The sequence below is a fragment of the Pseudopipra pipra genome, chromosome W (assembly GCF_036250125.1).
Source record: "Pseudopipra pipra isolate bDixPip1 chromosome W, bDixPip1.hap1, whole genome shotgun sequence".
Classification (NCBI taxonomy): domain Eukaryota; kingdom Metazoa; phylum Chordata; class Aves; order Passeriformes; family Pipridae; genus Pseudopipra; species Pseudopipra pipra.
Window position 1 is genome coordinate 30,579,963 of NC_087580.1, and position 20,638 is coordinate 30,600,600.

General features: G+C 54.5%; 1 protein-coding gene across 1 annotated transcript; it reads right to left on the reverse strand.

Annotated features, from left to right (window-relative positions):
* Nucleotides 1–14,141: 14,141 nt before the first annotated feature.
* Nucleotides 14,142–15,113, reverse strand: LOC135404556 (olfactory receptor 14A16-like). Its single transcript, XM_064639296.1, has one exon. It carries the CDS (start codon nt 15,111–15,113, stop codon nt 14,142–14,144), a length of 972 nt encoding a protein of 323 aa, XP_064495366.1.
* Between the last annotated feature and the right edge of the window lie 5,525 nt (nt 15,114–20,638).

Here is a 20,638-nt window from a genome sequence, read left to right on the forward strand (position 1 = left end):
AGTCACCCCACTATAGTTTCAGTCCCTCCCAGTAGGATCACTGTCACTCCCAGTCTCTCCCAGTATATCCCAGCTGACCTCAGCATGCTCCCAGTCACTCCCAGTATGCTCCCAGTCAGTCCCAGTATGATCCCAGTCACTCTTGGTCTCTCCTAGTATATCCCAGTTGCCCCCAGTGTGGTCCCACTCACTCCCAGTTGCTCCCAGTAGCTTCCAGCATGATCCCAGTTGCTCATAGCCATTCCCAGTCACCCCCAGTGGGGTCATAGTCGCTCCCAGTATGATCCCAGTCACCTCCAGCGTGATCCCACTTGCTCCCAGTATATCCCAGTTGTGCCAACATGGTCCCAACTGCCCTCAGAATGCTCCCAGTCACTCCCAGTATGACCCCAGCCACCTTCAGTGTGGGCACAGTGGCTCCCAGTATGATCGAGTTGTGCCCAGCATGGTCCCAGTTGCTCCCAGTTCCTCCTAATGGGATCCTAGTAGCTCCCAGGTACCCCTAGCATAGAACCAGTTGCTCCCAGTATGATCCTAGACTGATCCCAGTATGATCCCAGTACAATCACAGTTGCCACCAGTATGATACCAGTGACTTCCAGACACTTCCAGTACAAATCCAGTTTGATCCCAGTCATCCCCAGTCTGGCTGCAGTCCCTCACACACTCCCAGGATTATTGCAGTCATTCCCAGTATGATCCCAGTATGATCCCCATTGCCCCAGTTCTGGTCCCAATGCATCCAGTCCAGGTCTCGGTGTATCCCGGTGTCCCCCCTGTCCCCCCACCCCGGTGTCACCCCCTTTTCTCTCCCCACAGAGCTCCTGAGCCGGCGGCGGTCGCAGCCCCTCCCCGGGGCCTCGGGCCCAGCCTGGACCCCTCCTGTCCCTGTGAGGATTTTGGGGGGGGCGTGTGTCCCCCCCTCCCCTGCTGCCACTCTGCCTCTGCCCGGCTGCTCCCAGTGATCCCAGTAAAGCTTCCCAGTTCTCCCCAGTCCCAGTTATTGGGGGGCAGTGGGGGAGAGGCTTGGGGGAATCCCAAGGGGTGGAGCTGAGTTGGGGGGGGGGGCAGAACAGGCCCTGGGATGGATCAGGAATGGGGACCCCCCTGTGTTCCCCCTGTGTCAAGCCACTCTGGGAGGGTCTTGGTGGGGCACCTGCCCCTTAAAAGGCACCCAGCTCACCCCACAAGGTGCTGGGACCCCCCTAAACCTGCACACAGGCCCAGGAGAACCCCCCAAACATACTCAGAGCCCATCCAGGACCCCACCTGACCTCTTTTTTTGGGGTGGTGGGACCCCAAACTGAGTTGGATGAAGCTGGGGATTGAGGGGATGAAGTGGAAGATGTGAGAGGAGGGGAAAAATGGGGCTTGGGACCCCCAGAGTAATCCGGGGGGGGGGGGGGGTGGATTGAGGAGACTATGGAAAAGTGGAAGGAACAGGGAGAAGGGTGGAAAAGGCGGTCTGGTGGGGCAGATGGTCCCATGGGGGTCTTTCGGCACAGGGGGGTTGGCAAAGGGTGGTGGCCCCCCTGAGCTCCCAACTTACTGTGGGGTGCTGGGGGCTGCTGGATCCAATCTCAGCCTTGGATCATGACAACAGTTTGTTTAGAGGAATTACAGAGGTGTGACTGAACCACTTTTGTTCCCCAGGTTTTAACGATGGCAAATCAGATCTATTGATAGAAAGGAATTTATTTAGGGTTCCAAATGATCAGACAAAAGATCTTCAGCAGAATTATTTACTGCACAAGACAAACACTAAAACTACCAGGAGTACAGGATAAGATAGGACAGTGCTCTACACTAAAGCAATTGTTGAAGCAATTCTACTCAAGCTGGCAAAAAAGCAATAATTCTTAATTAGAGATGGATGGAACTTCCCCAGACCAATGCTCGTGGGGAGATCTCTGCTCTCAGCCTCCAGCAGTGACCTTGGGGGGGTCCCCAGCCAAGGCAGGAATCTCCACACAGCCCTCCAAGAAGGGTTCTATTGGAAGAAGCTGCCCCTGGGAAAGGGGACTGACCCTTTGTGGTTGAAAGGGATGGACTGACAGTCACTGGACTCCAGGGGTTGCCTCAACATCAGGGACTTCATTTGGGGTGGAAGCAGCGGCCGAAGCTCTTCCCGCAGTCGGGGCACTGGTAGGGCTTCCCTTACTGGTGGGTACGTTTGTGTTTGGTCAAGGTAGAGCTGTGGGGGAAGCTCTTCCCACACTCCCCACACTTGTAGGGCCTTTCCCCGGTGTGGATGCGCCGGTGGGTGCTGAGGTGGTAGTTGTGCTTGAAGCCCTTCCCGCAGTCAGTGCAGCGGAAGGGCCTCTCATCCGTGTGTGTCCGCTCATGCCTGTAGAGATGTGAGCTGGTCTTAAACCTCTTCCCACATTTCAAGCACTTGTAGGGCTGTTCCCTAGTGTGGATGAGCTGATGGGTGCGGAGGCTGGAGCTGTCCCTGAAGCTCTTTCCACATTCCCCACACGTGTAGGGCCGTTCCCCAGTGTGGATGGCCTGGTGTCGGATCAGGTTGGAGCTGTTCTTGAAGCTCTTCCCACAATCATTACACACGTAGGGCCGTTTCCCAGTGTGGACCTGCTGGTGTTTGATCAGGTGGAAGCTCTGGTTGAAGCTCTTTCCACATTCCCCACATGCGTAGGGACGTGCCCCAGTGTGGATCTGCTGGTGTTGGATCAGGTGGGAGCTGTTCTTGAAGCTCTTCCCACATTCCAAGCACTTGAAGGGCTTCTCCCTGATGGGAGGCTGCTCAGGGACCACCAGCTCAGAGCTCCGCCTCAAGCTCTGGCCGCCTTCCCGGCACAGGCTGGCTCTTTCCTCCTCAGAGCACCCTGGGATGGCTTTGGAGCCCCTCCTGCGGGGGGATCTCCGGCCCTTTTCCTCCCCGCTGCCTTCCTGCGCCGGGGAGCCCTTCAAAACGGCCTCTCCCACCAGGGTCTCACGGGGGGATTTGTCCTCCGGGCTCTCCGTCCTCAGCTCGGGGCCTGGGGCAGGAAGCAAGAAGGACAGGGAGGGGATTTGCCTCCGGCCCACAGGGAAGGCCAAGGACATCCCCCCAACTCCGGCCCCGGCAGGACGGCGGCACCAGCGGGGTTGTCCTGCAGCCGGGGCCATGCTCGGCTGACAGAGCCAGCACAACACCCGCCCAAAGGGACACTGACTTCCTCCTCACCTGCCTGGGGGGCCCAAGGCATCTTCCTCTTCCTTGCAGCCTCCTCCTCCATCTGCCCAAGCCTTGGGAAGGACAAATCCTGATGGGGGGGAAAACAAGGGCTGAGTGTGTTGGCTTGGGGGTTCCTCCTGCCCAAGTCCATCTCTAGAACTCACCGGGCATCCTGTGTCCATAAAAACCTCCAAAACACCAAGATTCAGCCCAGAAAAACTGAAGCCACCAACAAGATTCAGGCAAAACCCCCTCAGAAATAGCAAGAAAACCCTCACCACCCCAAAATGCAAAAAGTTGAGATTCAGCTAAAAAATACTCCAAAATATGAAGGTTCAGCCCAAAAAAAGGTGATGGGGACTGATTTTAACCCTCCAGCAGGAAAGTCGTTTGATTTCAAGCTCGTCTTCAAAGGCGCGGCGTGGGATTGGAGCCTGGGCTCTAATTAACCTCTCCTGTGCTGCCAAACAGCAGGAGCTGGATGGCCAAGGGACAAACTCTGTGATCCCTGTCAGTTTCCATGGCCCCTGTCAGTGTCCTTCAGGGAAATCGGGAGGAGGAAATGAAGAAACTGGTTTGGAACTAAACTGATGTTAAAGTGGGAAAAACCTCCTTCCATGGAAATAAAACTTAGACAGTTTTTCCTGGGCTGAACGAGCTCATTCAGGGATGAAAGACTGGGAGTTCTGTGGAGACTTGTGTTGGTTTCTTTGGACACTTGTGTTCCTTCAGAGAGCCCCTGGAAACACTCTGCTGTTCACTCCCAGTGCCACCAGTGCCTGGGTCCTGTCTGCAGCAGCAGATTGCAGTGGGACGGGAGAAATGCTTTTCTGAGCCTCTGGGCTGGACACAGGCACAGCCTGACCCTGAACCCAAGGGAAACAAAGACAAATTCCATGGCTTTAGCTGGACCAAGGTTGAGGGGGTTTTCCTGAGGGCAGCACTAACCAGACTTTTGTGTGTGTGTGTGTGAGACAGGCAGAACCACAAATGCCTTGTTATTGCTTATTATTTGTAATATCTTATAGATATATCATACAACACCTAAGAATGGATTCTGTAGAATATGTACCATAGATATGATACAGAATATATCTGATTATTGCTTTATCTGTCTGTCCAGACAGATATTGTTTATGAAGAGTATATTGAGTATTTGAGGGATATGTTCCTTTCACTACCCTGTGAGTAGTGAAATGTGAGCAGGAGCTGCAGATGCTCAAGGGGCAGCAGGACCAAGTCAGGGGCCTGGGGGGGCCTGGGGGGCTTTGGGGTGCGGGAGGGTCCTGGGGGAGCTGGGGAGGGGCTTTGGGGATTGGGGGGGCAGACCACCGCAGACCAGCACAGACCAGTACCTCCTCACTGCTCACCAGATCTCTCCTGGAGCTGGGCCACATTGTCCTAGGACACCTGAGCCCCCCCCAGTGCCCTCCCAGTACAGCCCACAGTGTTCCTGTCCCAGGGTGTGGGTGATCCCACTTTAGGAGGGTTGGAAGGGATTTGGGAGGGGGAGCTGGGGGAGATTTGAAGGGATCTGGAGGAGTTGGATGAAGATTGGGGGGGTTTGGGGGTTTTTGGGTGCATTTGGGGAAGTTAAAACAGGTTTTGGGGGCATTGGGGCATCAAAGGGATCTGTGGAGGGAGGGGATTAAAGGGAAAATGGAGGTTGGTGACACTTTGGGGGGGTTAAAGGGGCCTGGGGGCGAGAGAAGGGGCTGCACCAACAGCAAGTGAGTCCTGAGAACCTGGTGTCCCCAAGACCCTCTTGCTGTCCCCAGTTCCCCTCTTGACACCTTGAGACCCCCCTTGTGTCTCCAATGCCCCCAGGGCCTCTCCATGGCTCCAGTTCCCCCCTTGACACCCCCAATTCCACTGTCCCCAAACCCCTCTCCACTGTTCCCAAACCCCATCCCTGATGTCCCCAATCCTCCATCTCACCCCAGGAGCCCCCCCTGGACCCTCTGACCACAAAAATGCCTTTCCCCCCCTGCTCACAGAAAGGCCAAGGGCATCTGGGGACATGCTGGGGACAGTTGGGGGGCTTTGGGGGGCACTGGGGGATTACTGGGGGATACTGGGACACACGGAGGGGAACCAAGGGGCACTGGGAGGGACTGGGAGGTTACTGAGAGACACTGGGAGGGCACTGGGAGGGACTGGAGGTGAACTGGGGCACACTGGGGGTCACTGGCAGAGAACTGGGGAGTTACTGGGGGATTATCAGGACACACCAGGGAACACTGGGAGGTTACCAAGCCATAGTGGGGGTTAATGGATGCTCACTGGGATACATTGGGAGGTCACTGGGGGGTTACTTGGCCATACTGAGGGTCAGTGGGAGGTGATTGGGATATACTGGGGGCATTGGGATTCCCTTACCCGCATGTAGTATATCTCCCTCCTCCGAATTTAGGGGCATCCATAGGACCCCTCCCCTGGGGGCTGGGGGACCCCCCGAACCCCACTGCTGGGCTTTAGGGGACTCCCCAAGATCCCCTCAAACCCCCTGAAATCCCCCCCTCGACCCATCGAAACCTCCTCAAGGTCCCCTCAAATCCCCTCAGAGACCTCATCCCTCCCCAGCACCCCCTAAACCCTCTCAGTGACCCGCAAAACCCACCTGGGATCCCCCAAGCCCATTCAGGGACCCTCCAATCGCCCTCAGGGACCCTCAAAACCGTCTGCGACCCCTTAAACCCCCTAGAGACCCCAAAACTGCAGAAAAGGTCTCTGCGAAGCCCCCCCGGACCCCTAAACCTACTCAGAGACCCCCAAAGCCCACCTGGGACACCCCAAATCTCCTCAAAAAAAAACCAAACAGAACCCTAAGAGACCCCCAAACCTCTTCAGGGACCTTCAACCTCCCCCCTGAGTCCCTTCAGGGACCCCTCAAAATGTCCCCGGGAACCCCCGAACCACCCCCGCTAAACCCTCCCGAGCCCTCCAGCCTTTCCACCCACAGCCGCGCTCCCCGCAGCCCCCGAGGGGATCCCCAGACCCCGCTCTCGCCGCCCCCCCCCGCCAACTCACCCAGCGAAGTGCAGCGGCCGCAGGCGAGTCCTCCTCACTCCCGACCACGAGGACAAAATGGCGCCCGCTCCGCGCGCCCTCCGCCTTTACAGACCCGCCCCACAGCCAATCAGCGCGCGGCCACCGCCCCTGCCCGCCCTTCGCCACGCCCCCACCTGCGCGGGGCATTGTGGGAGTTGTATTCCCTGCGGTGGGGGAGGACCGGACTTGTTGGGTTTTAGTTTTTCTGTCTTCTTTTATTTTCTCTTTTTTATTTCTTTCTTTTCTTTCTTCTTTCCTTTTTCTCTTTTTTTTTCTTTGTCGTTCTTCTTTTTTTCTTTGTTCTTTTTTTTTCAAAAATCTTACAACAACAGATTATCTGCCATTGTTTCAGGTTTGTGAGGATTCCCAAGATCACAAACACTGAGACACCAAGGGTGGAAGCCAAGCAACTTTATCCTGTCCCTTGCCACAGCCTTCAATCCACACCCAGCCCTGGATTTCTGCAAAGCCGCTGGGCAGGAGCAGGAGATGGAGCTGGTGCTCGGCGGAGGGGCAGCAACAACAAACCTGTGTCTTTGGCACAGGGGAAGGAATTTAGTGCTTGAGGGGTTACATTCCACAGGCTCCTCAGGGGATCAGCTTATGCTTGGACAGTAAGAACAGTCCTGGCTCTCTGGGAAGGTCCCAGATGATTGGAGGTTGGCGAATGTCACCCCAATCCACAAAAAAGGCTGCAAGCAGGACCCTGGCAACTACAGACCTGTCAGCCTGACCTCGGTGCCTGGCAGGGTTATGGAGCAGATCATCCTGAGTGCAATCACACAGCACCTTCAGGATGGACAAGGGATTAGACCCAGCCAGCACGGGTTTAGGAGGGGCAGGTCCTGTCTGACCAACCTGATCTCTTTTTATGATCAGGTGACCCACCTGGTGGATGAGGGGAAGGCTGTGGATGAGGTCTATCTAGACTTCAGCAAGGCCTTTCACACTGTCTCCCATAATATACTCTTGGAAAAGCTGGCAGCCCACGACTTGGACAGGGGCACCCTGTGCTGGGTCAGGAACTGGCTCGAGGGCCGGGTCCAGAGAGTGCTGGTGAATGGAGCTGCATCCAGCTGGCGGCCGGTCACCAGTGGTGTTCCCCAGGGGTCAGTGCTGGGTCTAGTCCTTTTTAACATCTTTATCGATGATTTAGATGAGGGGATTGAGTCCATCATCAGCAAATTTGCTGATGACACTAAATTGGGAGGGAGTGTCGACCTGCCGGAAGGCAGGAGGGCTCTGCAGAGGGATCTGGATAGACTGGAGAGATGGGCTGACTCCAGTGGAATGAAGTTCAACAAGGCCAAGTGCTGGGTCCTGCACTTTGGCCACAACAACCCCCTGCAGCACTCCAGGCTGGGCACAGAGTGACTGGAAAGCAGCCAGGCGGAAAGGGACTTGGGGGTCCTGATCAACAGGAGGCTGAACATGAGCCAGCAGTGTGCCCAGGTGGCCAAGAAGGCCAATGGCATCCTGGCCTGCATCAGGAACAGTGTGGCCAGCAGAAACAGGGAAGTGATCCTTCCCCTGTACTCTGCATTGGTGAGGCCACACCTTGAGTATTGTGTTCAGTTCTGGGCCCCTCAGTTCAGGAAGGATATTGAGGTGCTGGAGCGGGTCCGGAGAAGAGCAACGAGGCTGATGAAGGGACTTGAGCACAAGTCCTATGAGGAGAGGCTGAGGGAGCTGGGGTTGTTTAGTCTGGAGAAGAGAAGGCTCAGAGGCGACCTCATCACTCTCTTCAACTACCTGAAGGGAGGTTATAGCCAGGCGGGGGTTGGTCTCTTCTCCCAGGCAACCAACAATAGGACAAGGGGACATGGGCTCAAGCTCTGCCAGGGGAGGTTTAGGTTAGATGTTAGGAAGAAATTCTTTACAGAGAGGGTTATCAGGCATTGGAACGGCCTACCCAGAGAGGTGGTGGATTCACCATCCCTGGAGGTTTTTAAAAAGAGATTGGACGTGGCCCTTAGTGCCATGATATAGTAATTGGAGTTGGATCAGGGGTTGGACTTGATGATTTGGAGGTCTTTTCCAACCCAATCTATTCTATGATTCTATGATTCTATGATTCTAAATCCAATTGGAGGGGTTGGCCTCGAGGAAGAAATCCCTTCTAATCCTCCAGAACCACCAGGACAACCTGTGTTGTGTCCTGGGCACTCCTCTGGAAGTGTGGGATATGGAAAAGGGTTTGGAGTCAGGGCTATTGAGAAGGCTGGGCAGTGTCACTGGGAGACCTCTCCCAAACACTTGGAAAGGCCAGAGCCATCCCAGAGCTTCCTGGGGCCTTGGCAAAGGCAGACATGGAAGCAGTCTGCCAACAGGGCAGCAAGGAGGGTTGGGAGAGTTCCACACTGGTCAGGCTGGGAAGGGGATAGGACAAGTCCTCCTGCAACCATTCCCAGGCATGGGAAGGATAAGGCAGGGATTGCAGAAACCCTGTGGGAGGGAATAGAAGAGGATGTTGTGTGCCCAGACTTCATCAAGGCCTTTGACATTTCGTCCTGTGGTCTCCTTATGGCCAGACTGGTGAGAGCTGGACTGAAGAAGTGGAAGATGTGGTGGGTGGGAAGTTGGCTGAATGAAGAGGGTCAAATAAAATCCATGGTACAAAGTCCACTTGGCAGCAACTTGCTGGTGAAATTCCTCAGTGACCAGCCCTTGAATACCACTATAGAACATCTTTATTATGTCTCTGTACAATGGGACAAAATGTATTTTCAAGTCCTTTGTGGATGATGCCAAATTTCAGGGAGCCCTTGAGCAACCTATCCTGGTTTAAAGACGCATTTTGGGGCAGGAACTCCAATACAATGAATTCCCTCCTCTTTTATTCCCCACCACTACAGGGAGACAAAATACAAGGAGGTATAAGTGAAAAAAATAAGAGTTCACTGACAAGAAATATAGCACCAAAACCAGCAACACCAACAGAAGACTTCAAAGCTACAACAGAGAGAGAAATTGCCTCCTCTCTCCCACCCTGCCCCAACTCCCTTTTGTAAACAGATAAAAACAGGGATCCACATGTGCCTCCCTCCTCCCTTTCCCCCCAGGGGAAAAGAGGGGGCAAAGCAAACTCTGGAAAATTCTCTGGTCTGAGATCAGTTGTGCTGCCCAAGAACACGCTGACTCCAGAGGTGTCCAAGCGGGGCAGAGACGGTGACTCCGGTCCGTGCGACGGCGGGGGGGAGGCAGCGGCTCTGTTTGAGTCCATGGAGTTCTGGGGAGGCACAGTGGGTGCCATGAGACTCTTCAGTGTCACTGTGGCCCCTTGGTTCCATGAGGATCTGAGATGTCTCGGGGTTCCTTTTGTTCCAAAGAGACCCCACATGTCACAATGGTCCCTTGGTTCCATGAGATTCCCCAGTGTCCCTGCATTCCTTTGGTTCCATGAGGCCCTGCAGTGTCACGGTGCCACTTGATTCCGTGACATTACAAAGAATCAGAATGGCCCCTTGATTTAAGGCCAACTGCACATGGGGCTGCCTTGGGGGGAGTGTGGGCACCCAGACAAGGGAGTTGTCACCCCCCTGGACTCAGTCCTGGGGTCACCACATCTGGACTGGTCTGTCTGTCTGTGAGGTTCCCCATTCTGGAGGAATGAGGAAGAACTGGAGAGAGTCTAGAGGAGATCTGACAGGATGGAGCTCTTGTCCATATTGAAAATAGAATGAAATCTCCACAAAGAGTAGCATGGAAGGTTCACACTGAAGGTGAGGAAAAAGAAATGTCACTCAATGGGGACCTTTGTGGTGCAAGAGGTCACCCAGAGGGAGTCAGGATCAGCCCATGGCTTTGTGTTCCAGGGAACAGCCAGAGCTGGTGCAGAGACATCAGGGAGGGTCTAGAAATGCTGCTGGGAGGGGGTGGGAAAGCAGGAGGGGTGTGTGCAGCCTGCAAGGCCAGAGCAGCAGCAGGGCCAGGGCAGGACAGCCTGCAGGAGAGATGGCCAAGGGCTCTGGCAGGGCTGCAAGGCCCAAAGGCACCCAGGCCTTTGTCCCCTTGCCTCTGGCAGCTGCCTCTGCCATTCAGGCCACCACAACCAACTTGCCTGTCAGGTTCTGCACTTGGTTTCTGCCTCGCCCCTCCCTCAGGAGCCTGGCAGGGGTTGCCCAGTTTTGGCCTTTGTTGTTCCTCCCCCTCCCATCCCAGTGCCCCCCAAACAGCCCTGAGCCAGCCGGGAGGGACAGGATCTGCTGGGCCAGGGCCTGGGGCTCAGGCCTTGGCCTTTGTGCTCCACAAAACCAAGGCAGGCTTTGCTCAGCATTGCAGGGGCCTGCCCAGAGCCTTTGTCTGCCTGCACTCCTGGCCTCCAAGGAGCTGCTCCAAGGAGTCCCTGGGGAGGCTTTGGCAGTGCCTGCCCTCAGTGGGGCCCAGCAATGCTTCAAGGGACTTGGAGTTTGGCTTCTGACTTCTTCAGCAGCTGCTTCAATCTTCTCTCAGTACCTCAGGACCATGGGCTGGGCTGCAAACACACCGTGGGGCTCATTAAAATGCAGAAATCCCTCAGGATCTCTTTGTCTTCCTTTAATTGTCTTCAAGGCAATTTCAAAACAAGTCTTCAAAATTTGTACTTTTTTTTTTTTAATTCAAGGATGGATATTTTTAAGTTCAGACAAGAGGTGACAGAGGTGTTCTCCAAGTGATCTTGATGCTGAGTGTTTCCTCAGGAGATCCACACTGACCCTGTCTGATCAACCTTGCTCCTCACCCCCCAACCTCACCAGTTCTGACATGGCCCATCTTGGACTGACAGCTGATGCAGCTCCAAACACACTGTGGGACCCATTAAAACATTGAAAAACAAATTTTTTTTTTTCTTTAATTGTCTTCAAGACATCAACAACTAATTGGAGTTGTTTTGTAGTTTAGCTAAGCAGGAAGATTTTAAAGTGGAAGTCATGAAAAATATATTTTTTGATGAAAGAGAATGATTTACACAGAGCCTTGGAATGCAAGAGGGTCAGGATGCAAAGGATTTGGACACAAATATAAGGGGGCAAAAGAGATATCTAGCATTTAATTATTGACCAGTTTGACAGTTATCAGGTGATTCAATAGCATTTGCCACAATTTTAACAGTGACTGAATTATAGATTCACAATAACAACATTCCCACCACAGTCAATTCACACCCAGGCAGAGATGTGTGGACACATCAAGAGCTGAGTGTGGAAAGGTCCCTCTCCCAAATTCTCCTCCTTGTCAGGGAAACACTCCCACCAATCCCTTTGTGTTTCCCAACAGACAAGGGTCACAGCTGGAGGAGTATTTGTGGAGGGGGATCAGAATTGTCCTGGGCATCAGCGAGGGTCTTTGGAGTGTCACAAACTGGAGGGTTCCCGAGCTGGGAGAGGCTGCCAGAGGTGTCCCACTGAGAGGGAGGTGCTGGGGAGCTGCCAGGGCCTCCCTCAGCCCTGCTGGTTGTGGGCTCCCAAGGGGACTGGCTTTAGTTATCTGCTGAATTTCCATCCTGGTGTCAGGAATGACTGGAGTTTCCAAACTATTTGGGAATTGTATCCAAACTCTTCTCTCTGGGTTAGGATTCAGGTAGGGAATGTTCCACTTTTTCAGGGGATGACTCCTTATCCTGTGTTCCCCAGCTCTTACACCCATCCCAATCAGCTGGATGGTTTATTGATAATGTGTCCCGAGGGGCGGCACCTCCGATGCCATAGAAACCCCTCCCCTGGATTAGGAAACCTTTGGAATTCAGGAGGTGTTCCAGTGGAGCATGAAAATGAACAGCAATTTTCCTAAAGCCCAGACCCCAGCAGAACAAAGCCAGGCCCCCTCAGTGTCAGAGCACAGGTCCCCCATCCCTGTGTCCCTGTGGCCGCTGAGGCGGCAGCGCAGGCCCGAGGCGGTGCCGGGTCCCGGTGCAGCCGGGGCAGAGCGGCGGCTGCGCGAGCGGCAACCCCGGCGGTGAGTGCGGCAGCCCCGTGGGAGCGGCGGCTCCGGGCACAGACGCCGGCGGCAGCCACTGTGGCTCCTGGAACCGAGTGGCCATTGGGACACTGCAGGGCCTCCTGGAATCCAGGGGCCGGTGGGACACTGGGGAGCCTCTTGGAGCCAAGGGAACCCTGGGATGTTTTGGAACATCCTGGAATCAAGGAGCCATTGTGACACTGCAGGGCCTCATGGAACCAAAGGAACCCTCAGAGTTTTGGAACTTCATGGAATCAATGCACCATTTCTGGCAGGATGGTCTGATCTGACAACACCTAAAAACTGGTCAGAGAATGCAAACAATGCACACACTCTGTGATGAGTTACTGCTGGTGTCGAGGTGCTGTTTTTAATGTTGAATTGGGATAAACCCAAAATGCTTCACGAAACTTCAAACACACATCCTGCTTTCTGAAGCAGGATTTGACAGATAAGCTGCTCCCTGGCCTGCAAATATGTCTGGCAGTCAAATTCTTAATAACTGTAAAAGCCCTATCCAACGTCATGTGGCAGATTCTTCCACAGACTTCCGTGAAGTGTGTAGAGCTTCTGCCATGAAGCAGGGACAGCTCTTCATGGTCACTGCCCAGGGGTTAAGTGAAAGAGGGAGAACTACCCCCTGTCACTGTGGGGTGAGTTACCTCAACTTCTGCTTCAGGATTGTTTCTTTTTGCTGGCTTTGATCCAATTGCTTTAATAGAGTTACTTTGATAGACTCCACTGTCCTACCTTACACTACACTACTAGGATTTTATGACTTTTATACTGTGCAGTAAATAATTCTGTTTAAGGTCTTTTGTCTGTTCACTTGTCTGATCAATTGTCTGTTCGTTTGTCATAATAAATAATTATTTTATAAAAATATTTCAGATTTTTCATCACTAAAACCTGCAGGACAAAGTGATTGCATCACACCTCTAGAATTCCTTCAATTGAAATGAAAATCTGAGCCTGAGATTGGATCCAGCCACAGCCAGGCTCCTCTCTGAGAAGGAATTTAGAAAGCAAGGGGGTCCTTTCTGCCCCTCGTAGCTCAACGAGACGGCTTCTGCCATCAACTTTGTCTAAGCCTTCCACCCCCCCAGCCCCAAGCCGTGACACATGGGCATGTCTTGTCCATGCAGTGCAAACATGGACCCCTGAGCTGGTCCTTTGATGTCCCTCCTTGGAGGGAAGAACAAGCCCAATGGCCTGGGGTGAGAGGCCAGTGCTGGGAGCGGCGCTGGCTGTGCCAGGGCACTGCTGGGTGCCCCCACCCTGAGCACTCCCACCCTTGTGCTGGTCACTGCTGTTTTCCTCTGCAGGGCGTTGTGTTGGGCACATCCTGGAGAGCAAAGTGGAAAGCAGATGGAAGCTTTCAGGCCCTGGCCTGAGGAGATGCCCCTGCAGGATGGCAGTGCTGCTGCAGAGGTCAGCTCTGTGCCAGCAGTGCCCGTGGCTGTCCCTGCCTGCAGTCCCTGGACAGTCCTGCAGCAGGACTGGGACCGACTGCCAGAGCACTGAGGCCTCCAACAACACAGGGCTCTGCAGGACAGTGTGGAAGGGAAGGGAGAGGAGGCCACGCAGGAGAAGGGCTGCTGCTCCCTGGCAGTGCTGCTCTGCTGGGACTCTCTTCTGGCCCAGCTCTGCACAGAGGCCCCGACCCTGCAGCTGCAGAGAAGTCAGAGAGGAAAGATGTCAGGTAAACAAGTCAATGCAGAGCTCTTTATTTGGTTTAAGCACACAGTGAATACAATTCTCAATTTGTACAGCCTGTGGGCCAGGCTAGAAAGGCAAACACTGAATTAAAAATGGTGTATATATATAAAGATATAAATATATATCCTTATAGATATATTTACAGATAAACAGATTTTTTGGTGTGAAGAAATTCTCACAAAAATAACACTCCTATCAGGAGAAAAAAATCAAAGAAGACATGGTGGGCCTTCAATGAAGTCCATAACAGGATTGGCCTTTAATGAGGTACATAACATGCATTAGAAGGCGAGTTTATTGCTTCTGAAAAACACCCAGTTATCAGTTTCCTCAGAGCATCCTTGAGCTCCTGGTTCCTCAGACTGTAAATGAGGGGGTTCAGTACTGGAGGTACCACTGAGTAAAGAACTGACACCACTAGATCAGAGGATGGGGAGGAGGTGGAAGGGGGCTTCAGGTAGACAAAGAATGAGGTGGTAATAAACAGGGAGACCACGGCCAGGTGAGGGAGGCACGTGGAAAAGGCTTTGTGCTGTCCCTGCTGAGAGGGGATCCTCAGCACAGCCCTGAAGATCTGCACATAGGAGAAAACAATGAAAACAAAACAACCAAACATTAAACAGGCAATAACCACAGTGAGCACAATTTCCCTGAGGTAGCCTGAGTATGAGCAGGAAAGCTTGAGGATGTGTGGGATTTCACAGAAGAACTGGCCCAGGGCATTGCCCTGGCACAGGGGCAGGGAAAATGTATTGGCTGTGAGCAGCAGAGCATTGAGAAACGCAGTGGCCCAGGCAGCTGCTGCCATGTGGGCACAAGCTCTGCTGCCCAGGAGGGTCCCGTAGTGCAGGGGTTTGCAGATGGCAACGTAGCGGTCGTAGCACATGATGGTGAGGAGGAAATACTCTGCGTCAAGAAAGAAGACAAGCAGAAAGGCCTGTGCAGCACATCCCATATAAGAGATGGTTGTGGTGTCCCGGAGAGAATTGTCCATGGCTTTGGGGACAGTGGTGCAGATGCAGCCCAGGTCTGTGAGGGAGAGGTTGAGCAGGAAGAAGCCCATGGGGGTGTGCAGGTGGTGGTCACAGGCTACGGCGCTGAGGATGAGGCCGTTGGCCAGGAGGGCAGCCAGGGAGATGGCCAGGAAGAGCCAGAAGTGCAGGAGCTGCAGCTCCCGCCTGTCTGCAAATGCCAGGAGAAGGAACTGGGTGAGGGAGCTGCTGTTGGACATTTGCTCCTTCCCCAGGGTATTTTGATCTGTTGAGGAGGAAAAGTCACTGCTGAGTTACACCAGGCTTCTGCAGCCAAACATTAAACATCTCACAGCCACCCCACTCTCAGGCTCTCTCCTCTCTCAGACCTCCCTGCAGCTCCCTCCCCTGAGCTCTGGCCTTTGCGGGCTGAGGGGACCACTGGAATCAGTAACTCTATGATGGGCTCCCAAAGACTCCTTCTTGCTCTGCTCTGAGAGGGAACTTGGAATGCAGGGTGATCTCAAATTAAATGTACTCGTGATACATCAAAGAGCTTCTCAGCTTTGCTCTTTGCAATTTGCCCAAATGAAGGACTGAGCTGAGGGAATTCTTTGTATTTGTTCACCCAGTTGCACCTGCCAGAGTTAGGAGTGGTTGTGAAGGTTTGAAATCCCTGACATTTCTATTGCACAGCAGGTCAAATCTTGTGGGTTCTGAGGGGCACAGGGACGGTCCCTCAGTGCAAAGAGCTGCTCTGCCCATCAGTGCTGGGCTCAGCTGCCCTGTGCTGGCAGCTTGGAGCTGGAGGAGCATCACACTCAACTGTTCCCCTCCAAAGAAACTGCACATAAATCCAGGGATCCATGTCCAAAGAACAGACTGACACACTGCTCACCTTTTCATCTCTCCCCTCCCAGACTCAGACACAAAACACTCATTGCAGCTGCCCAGAGCATTTGCATGGATTTAGCACTGAGGAGTTTTCTCCATGGGGATCCTGTGCAGCACAGAGATACTATGGCTGAGCTGTGCCCTTCTGGAGGGCACCTGCAGCCCTGCAGGACACCCAGGCAAACAGTTGAAGACCCTGAAGGTGCCTGGAGGGCACTTGGGCACTTTGCTCCCACAGACACATCCCCACAGCAGCACCCAAAGGGGTTGTGTCTGGACAGGAATCTGCCACACACACCCCCCCAACCCCACAGTGGCTCAGAGAACCCAGTGGTGAGAACAAGGAGAGCCCAGGCAACAGGGGATGGCAGTGAAATGCCACAGTGCTGCTGCCAAGGGAGGAGGGACACAGAGAGACAGCTGGAAATCAGGGCCCTGTCCTTGCCTGGGCTCTGGCTGCTGCAGGGCAATGCACAGCCCAGCCCCCGTGGGCCTGAGGGCACAGGCTCTGCTTAGGCTGGGAAAGGAGCCCAGGCAGGAGCTGCTCAGGGAAGGGGTCTGTGCCACAGGGACAGCAGGGAGGGGCCCCCATCCCCCTGCCCAGCCCTTGTGGCAGCAGCTGCCTCTCCCTGCCTGCCTGTCTCTGGGTGAGGAGCTGTTCCTGCCAGCAGCCCCTGCCTGTGCCCAGCTCAGCTCCCTGCCAGTGCTGCCAGAGCCATCCCCAGCCCAGTGCCCAGGGGCAGCTCTGCCTGGACAGGGGCTGCAGAGCAGATCCCAGACAGCCTGCGGTGGCTGGGAAGGGGGAGGTGTTCTGGGGGGATGTGCTTCCTGAGAAGGGCCCCTGGAAATGGAGGAGGTGGAGCTGAAGCTGTGAGGAGCCCTGAGCCTGCAGCTGAAGGGCCCTGCCCAGCCCTGCCCTGCCCTGAGGGGTCACTCCTTCCACCCACACCTTCTCCCTGCAGGGCCGTGGCAGCTCCTTGGCCGGGCTGAGAGCTGATCCTGGCAGGCAGCAGAGTCCCTGCCCCAGCACACAGAGCCCTGGGGGCAGGACCCTGCTCTGCACCACAGCCCTGGGCACCCCTGGCTGCACCCCCACCTTCCCACCCCACAGCCAGCCCTGGCACAGGGAACCTTCTTGCCCTGGGCCTCTGAGGGGGCAGCAGCAAGTCCTGCTCTGCAGCAGCTTCTCCTGCTGCACCCCAGCAAATCCAGCAGAGCCATCCTGACAGCTCCTGCCACTGCTGCCATTTGGCAGCTGGCAGAGGCACTTGCAGGAACTCACCTGCACTGCTCTGCAGCCAGAGCCTGACCGTGGCAAAGGGCTGGCAAGGTTCCTGCCCTGAGCAGCTCTGCCCTGTCCTCCCAGCCCAGGATCCCTTGAACCTCCTGCTCCCTTCTCCTCTCTGCCCTTGCTGCCTGCAGCTCCTGCCCTGCTCTGCCATATGGCCACTTCCCCTGCACTGCAGCAACTGGGAGAGTCCTGCTGAAAGATCCTAGAAGCTGTGGGATGTGGCAGCTTTAGGAGATGCCTCCAAGAAGGGAAGCTGAACTTTCCTACAGCCAGAGAATTCTTCCTTCAAATCCTGAGAAGGTTTCTCCAGTAGTGAGAGCTCAGACACCTCCCAGCCCAGGCTGCTTCTCATCTCTCTGCCTTCTCTCCTCTGTCTTGGGTGCTGCAGGCAGGGCCCTCAGCCCTGCTGGGCTGTGCAGAGGAGCTGCTCACCAGCAGAGCTGTCTCCTTTAAGCTCTTCTTGCTTGCCAGGAGCTCCCTGTGTGCCAGGAGCCCAGCCCAGCTCAGCAGCACAGCAACAGCCCCAGGCAGCCCTTTCTCTGCCCCTCTGGGCTCCTCCAGCTGTCCCTGGGGCTCCAGGGGAACCTGCTGGCACACAGCTGAAGGAAATAATGATGTTCCTTCTCTCAGTTGGGCACAGACACTTCTTTTAGCAGGGTCATTTCTCCAAACACACACAGAGTTCAAGAGTCCCCTTTTCATGTCCCATCATTAGACAGGAAACCCAGACAGTGCCCAGGAGGGACCTCCCTCACCTGCACTGAAGGAAGGGACTCAGCTGAGTCAACAGAAGTGTCTCCTTGTGGCTCTGCAGACCTGGGGCCAGAAGGACACTCAGCTCCCTCCACAACCCCCATGGGCTGGGATTCCTCCTGCCCCACTTCAGTGGGCCCAAAACAGGCCCCTGCAGGTGACTCCTTGTCCCAGCTCCCATGGCAATGAAGGAAGACCAAAGCCAGGAGTGACCTGCTGGGACACAAACCCCTGGTTCCTTCTGAGGGGCCAGAGGTGACTGAGATTCAAGCTGGGAACTGCAGGCTCCAATGGAGCAGTTCCTAGGGACAGGGCAGCAGCTGTGGGATCTTCTTGGAGGCTGCTGGGACATTGCTTTGGCCAACTTCAGTGGCAGAAGGGGCCCACATGTAGGACAGGGGAACCTGTCACTGTTCCTTCTGTCCAGGGCAGCCCCTAGAGGTGCTCAGGTGACCAAATGGAGTCAGTTCTGTGAGAGGCACCACCCAGGGCTTCTCAGACACATTGGGGGCCTTTGGGGCAGGGAGTGAATCCCAGCCCTGCAGGGACACAAAGGCTGTCCCTTCTCTGCCCAGCCAAGGCCGGGCCAGGCACGAGTCCAAAGCACATCAGCCCAGGCCGTCCACACTTGTTTCCTCCCTCTGCTGGCTCTTCTCTCCCCCAGCATTTCAGCAGCATGTGCTGATCTCCTCAGGGATCAGGCCTGGGATTTTCCCCCTGGGCCTGAGTCCCAGCACGTCCACCCCCAAGTCCATTGTCAGCAAAGCCTCTGCACAGCCCAGCTCTCGGGGCTTTCAGAGCAGCTTTCCCCTCTGCAAGTCTGTTCTTATCCCGGTGCCCCCACTGAGGGGCTGCAGCCAGACAGGCCCCAATGCCCTGCGTGTGGGGCACAGGCAGGAGGAGCTGCAGCCCCAAGTCTCTCTTCATTCCACTTGCAGGCAATAACAGCCCAGGCCTGCTGAGACAGTTCCCAGGTTGCAGGTCTGTGACGTGTTGGGAGAGAAGGTCAAGGAGACACAGGACAGAAAGAGCAGGAGAGAGGTGTCCTCAGTAGGAAGGAGCTTCTTGGACCTGTGGAGCTGCTCTAGGGGATGAACAACTTTGGTGAACTTTTGTGGGTGAGGGTCAGAGGAGAGACTGGTTTGGGTGACCTTGTGGATTGAGACAAAGAGCCCATTCAAGTTGGCTTTGATAATCCTGGAATTCACTGGAAAGGCACCACGACAGGATGCAAAGAGTCCCAGAGGTTTGTGCAGGGTCTTGGTGAAGACACCCCTTGGGACACAGGCCTTTAGAGCACAGCTGCCAGGTTGGTGGACGACAGGGAGGTTCATCTGCATCTGCTTCTCTCCAAGAGGAACCAAAAGATTACCATAGTAACTGACCTTAGCAACGGGAATGTATGGTGGTTGCCATGGTAACTGACTTCAGCAATGGGAATGTATGACCGACAATAGCAATAAAAATGTGTAACTGGCAGTAGCAATGGGAATGTATGGTGGTTGCCACAGTAACTGACCGTAGTGACGAGAATGTATGTGGTTGCCATGGTAACTGACCGTACCAACGGAAATGTATGATGTTTGCCACGGTTGCTGACCATAGCGACGAGAATGTATGGTGGTTGCCATGGTAACTGACTGTAGAAACGGGACTGTATGATGGTTGCTATGGTAACCGACCAAAACAGTGGGAATGTATGCTGTTTGCCATGGTAACTGATGGTAGCAATGGGAATGTATGCTGGTTACCATGGTAACCGACCTTAGTAATACAATGTATGAGGTTTGCCATGGTAAATGTCCGTAGCAGTGGGAGGTATGATGGTTGCCATGTGTCCTTGTTAGGACAGCTGGGACCGATTCATCACTGGATGGGTGTAGCCCAAAACTGTGTATTCTATAGCCTTCCATGCCATTTTCCCAGAAACTGTTGTCAGTAGAGGTCTATGAGGTGGGGGGGGATGTTCCTGAGCACCCTCATACCCTTTTATGGACTGAGCAGCCTCATACCCTTTTATGGAATTCCCCGCTCTGAGGGGAGGACTGACCATTCCTGCCTGAACTGGAGAATATATAAACCTGGAGTTTCAGAACCTAACCACCACTCGTGGGATCCAGAGGAGGACTGCAGCTCACCGCTCTCAACCAGACTGAGACACCACCCTCAACTGGACTGCAATCCCCACTTTTGACCAGACTGCAAGAGCTCTCCCACCAGCAGGTTTTTCCCCTCTCCCTTTACTTTGGACTCAAGGGGGGGCCCAAGGAACACCACTTTGTTCATGCCCCAGGGTGCTGGGTTATACATTTGGGTTTTGTGGGTTAAAACTAATTGTTTGTTTGTATAATTGTATTTACTGTATTATTTTAATAAATTGTTTTTCTGACTTATAATCTCTCCTTTGAGTTGAGTTCATTTCCCCTGCTGGTTAACTCTTAAACCAGCACAAGGGGCCAGAACTGGACACAACACTCCAGGTGGGGCCTCCCCAGTGCCCAGCACAGAGGGGCAATCAGTTCTCTGCTCCTGCTGGCCACACCCTTCTCCACAAAGGCCACGATGCCCTTGGCCTTCTTGCCCCCCTGGGCACACTCTGCCTCATATCCAGCCGCTGTCAAGCAGCACCCCCACGTCCCTTCCTGCTGAGCAGCTCTCCAGCCCCTCTGCCCCAGCCTGGAGTGTTCCAGGGGGTTGTTGGGAGCCAAGGGCAGGCCCTGACACTTGGCCTTATTGATCCATTCTGTCCAGATCCCTCTGCAGAGCCTTCCTGCCCTCCAGCACATCCACACTCACACCCAACGTGGTGTTGTCCACGACTTTCCTGAGGGGGCACTCGATCCCCTG

Excerpts from the sequence above, each read along its gene's own strand:
- LOC135404556 (XM_064639296.1), bottom strand. The coding sequence starts at position 15,113 with ATGTCCAACAGCAGCTCCCTCACCCAGTTCCTTCTCCTGGCATTTGCA.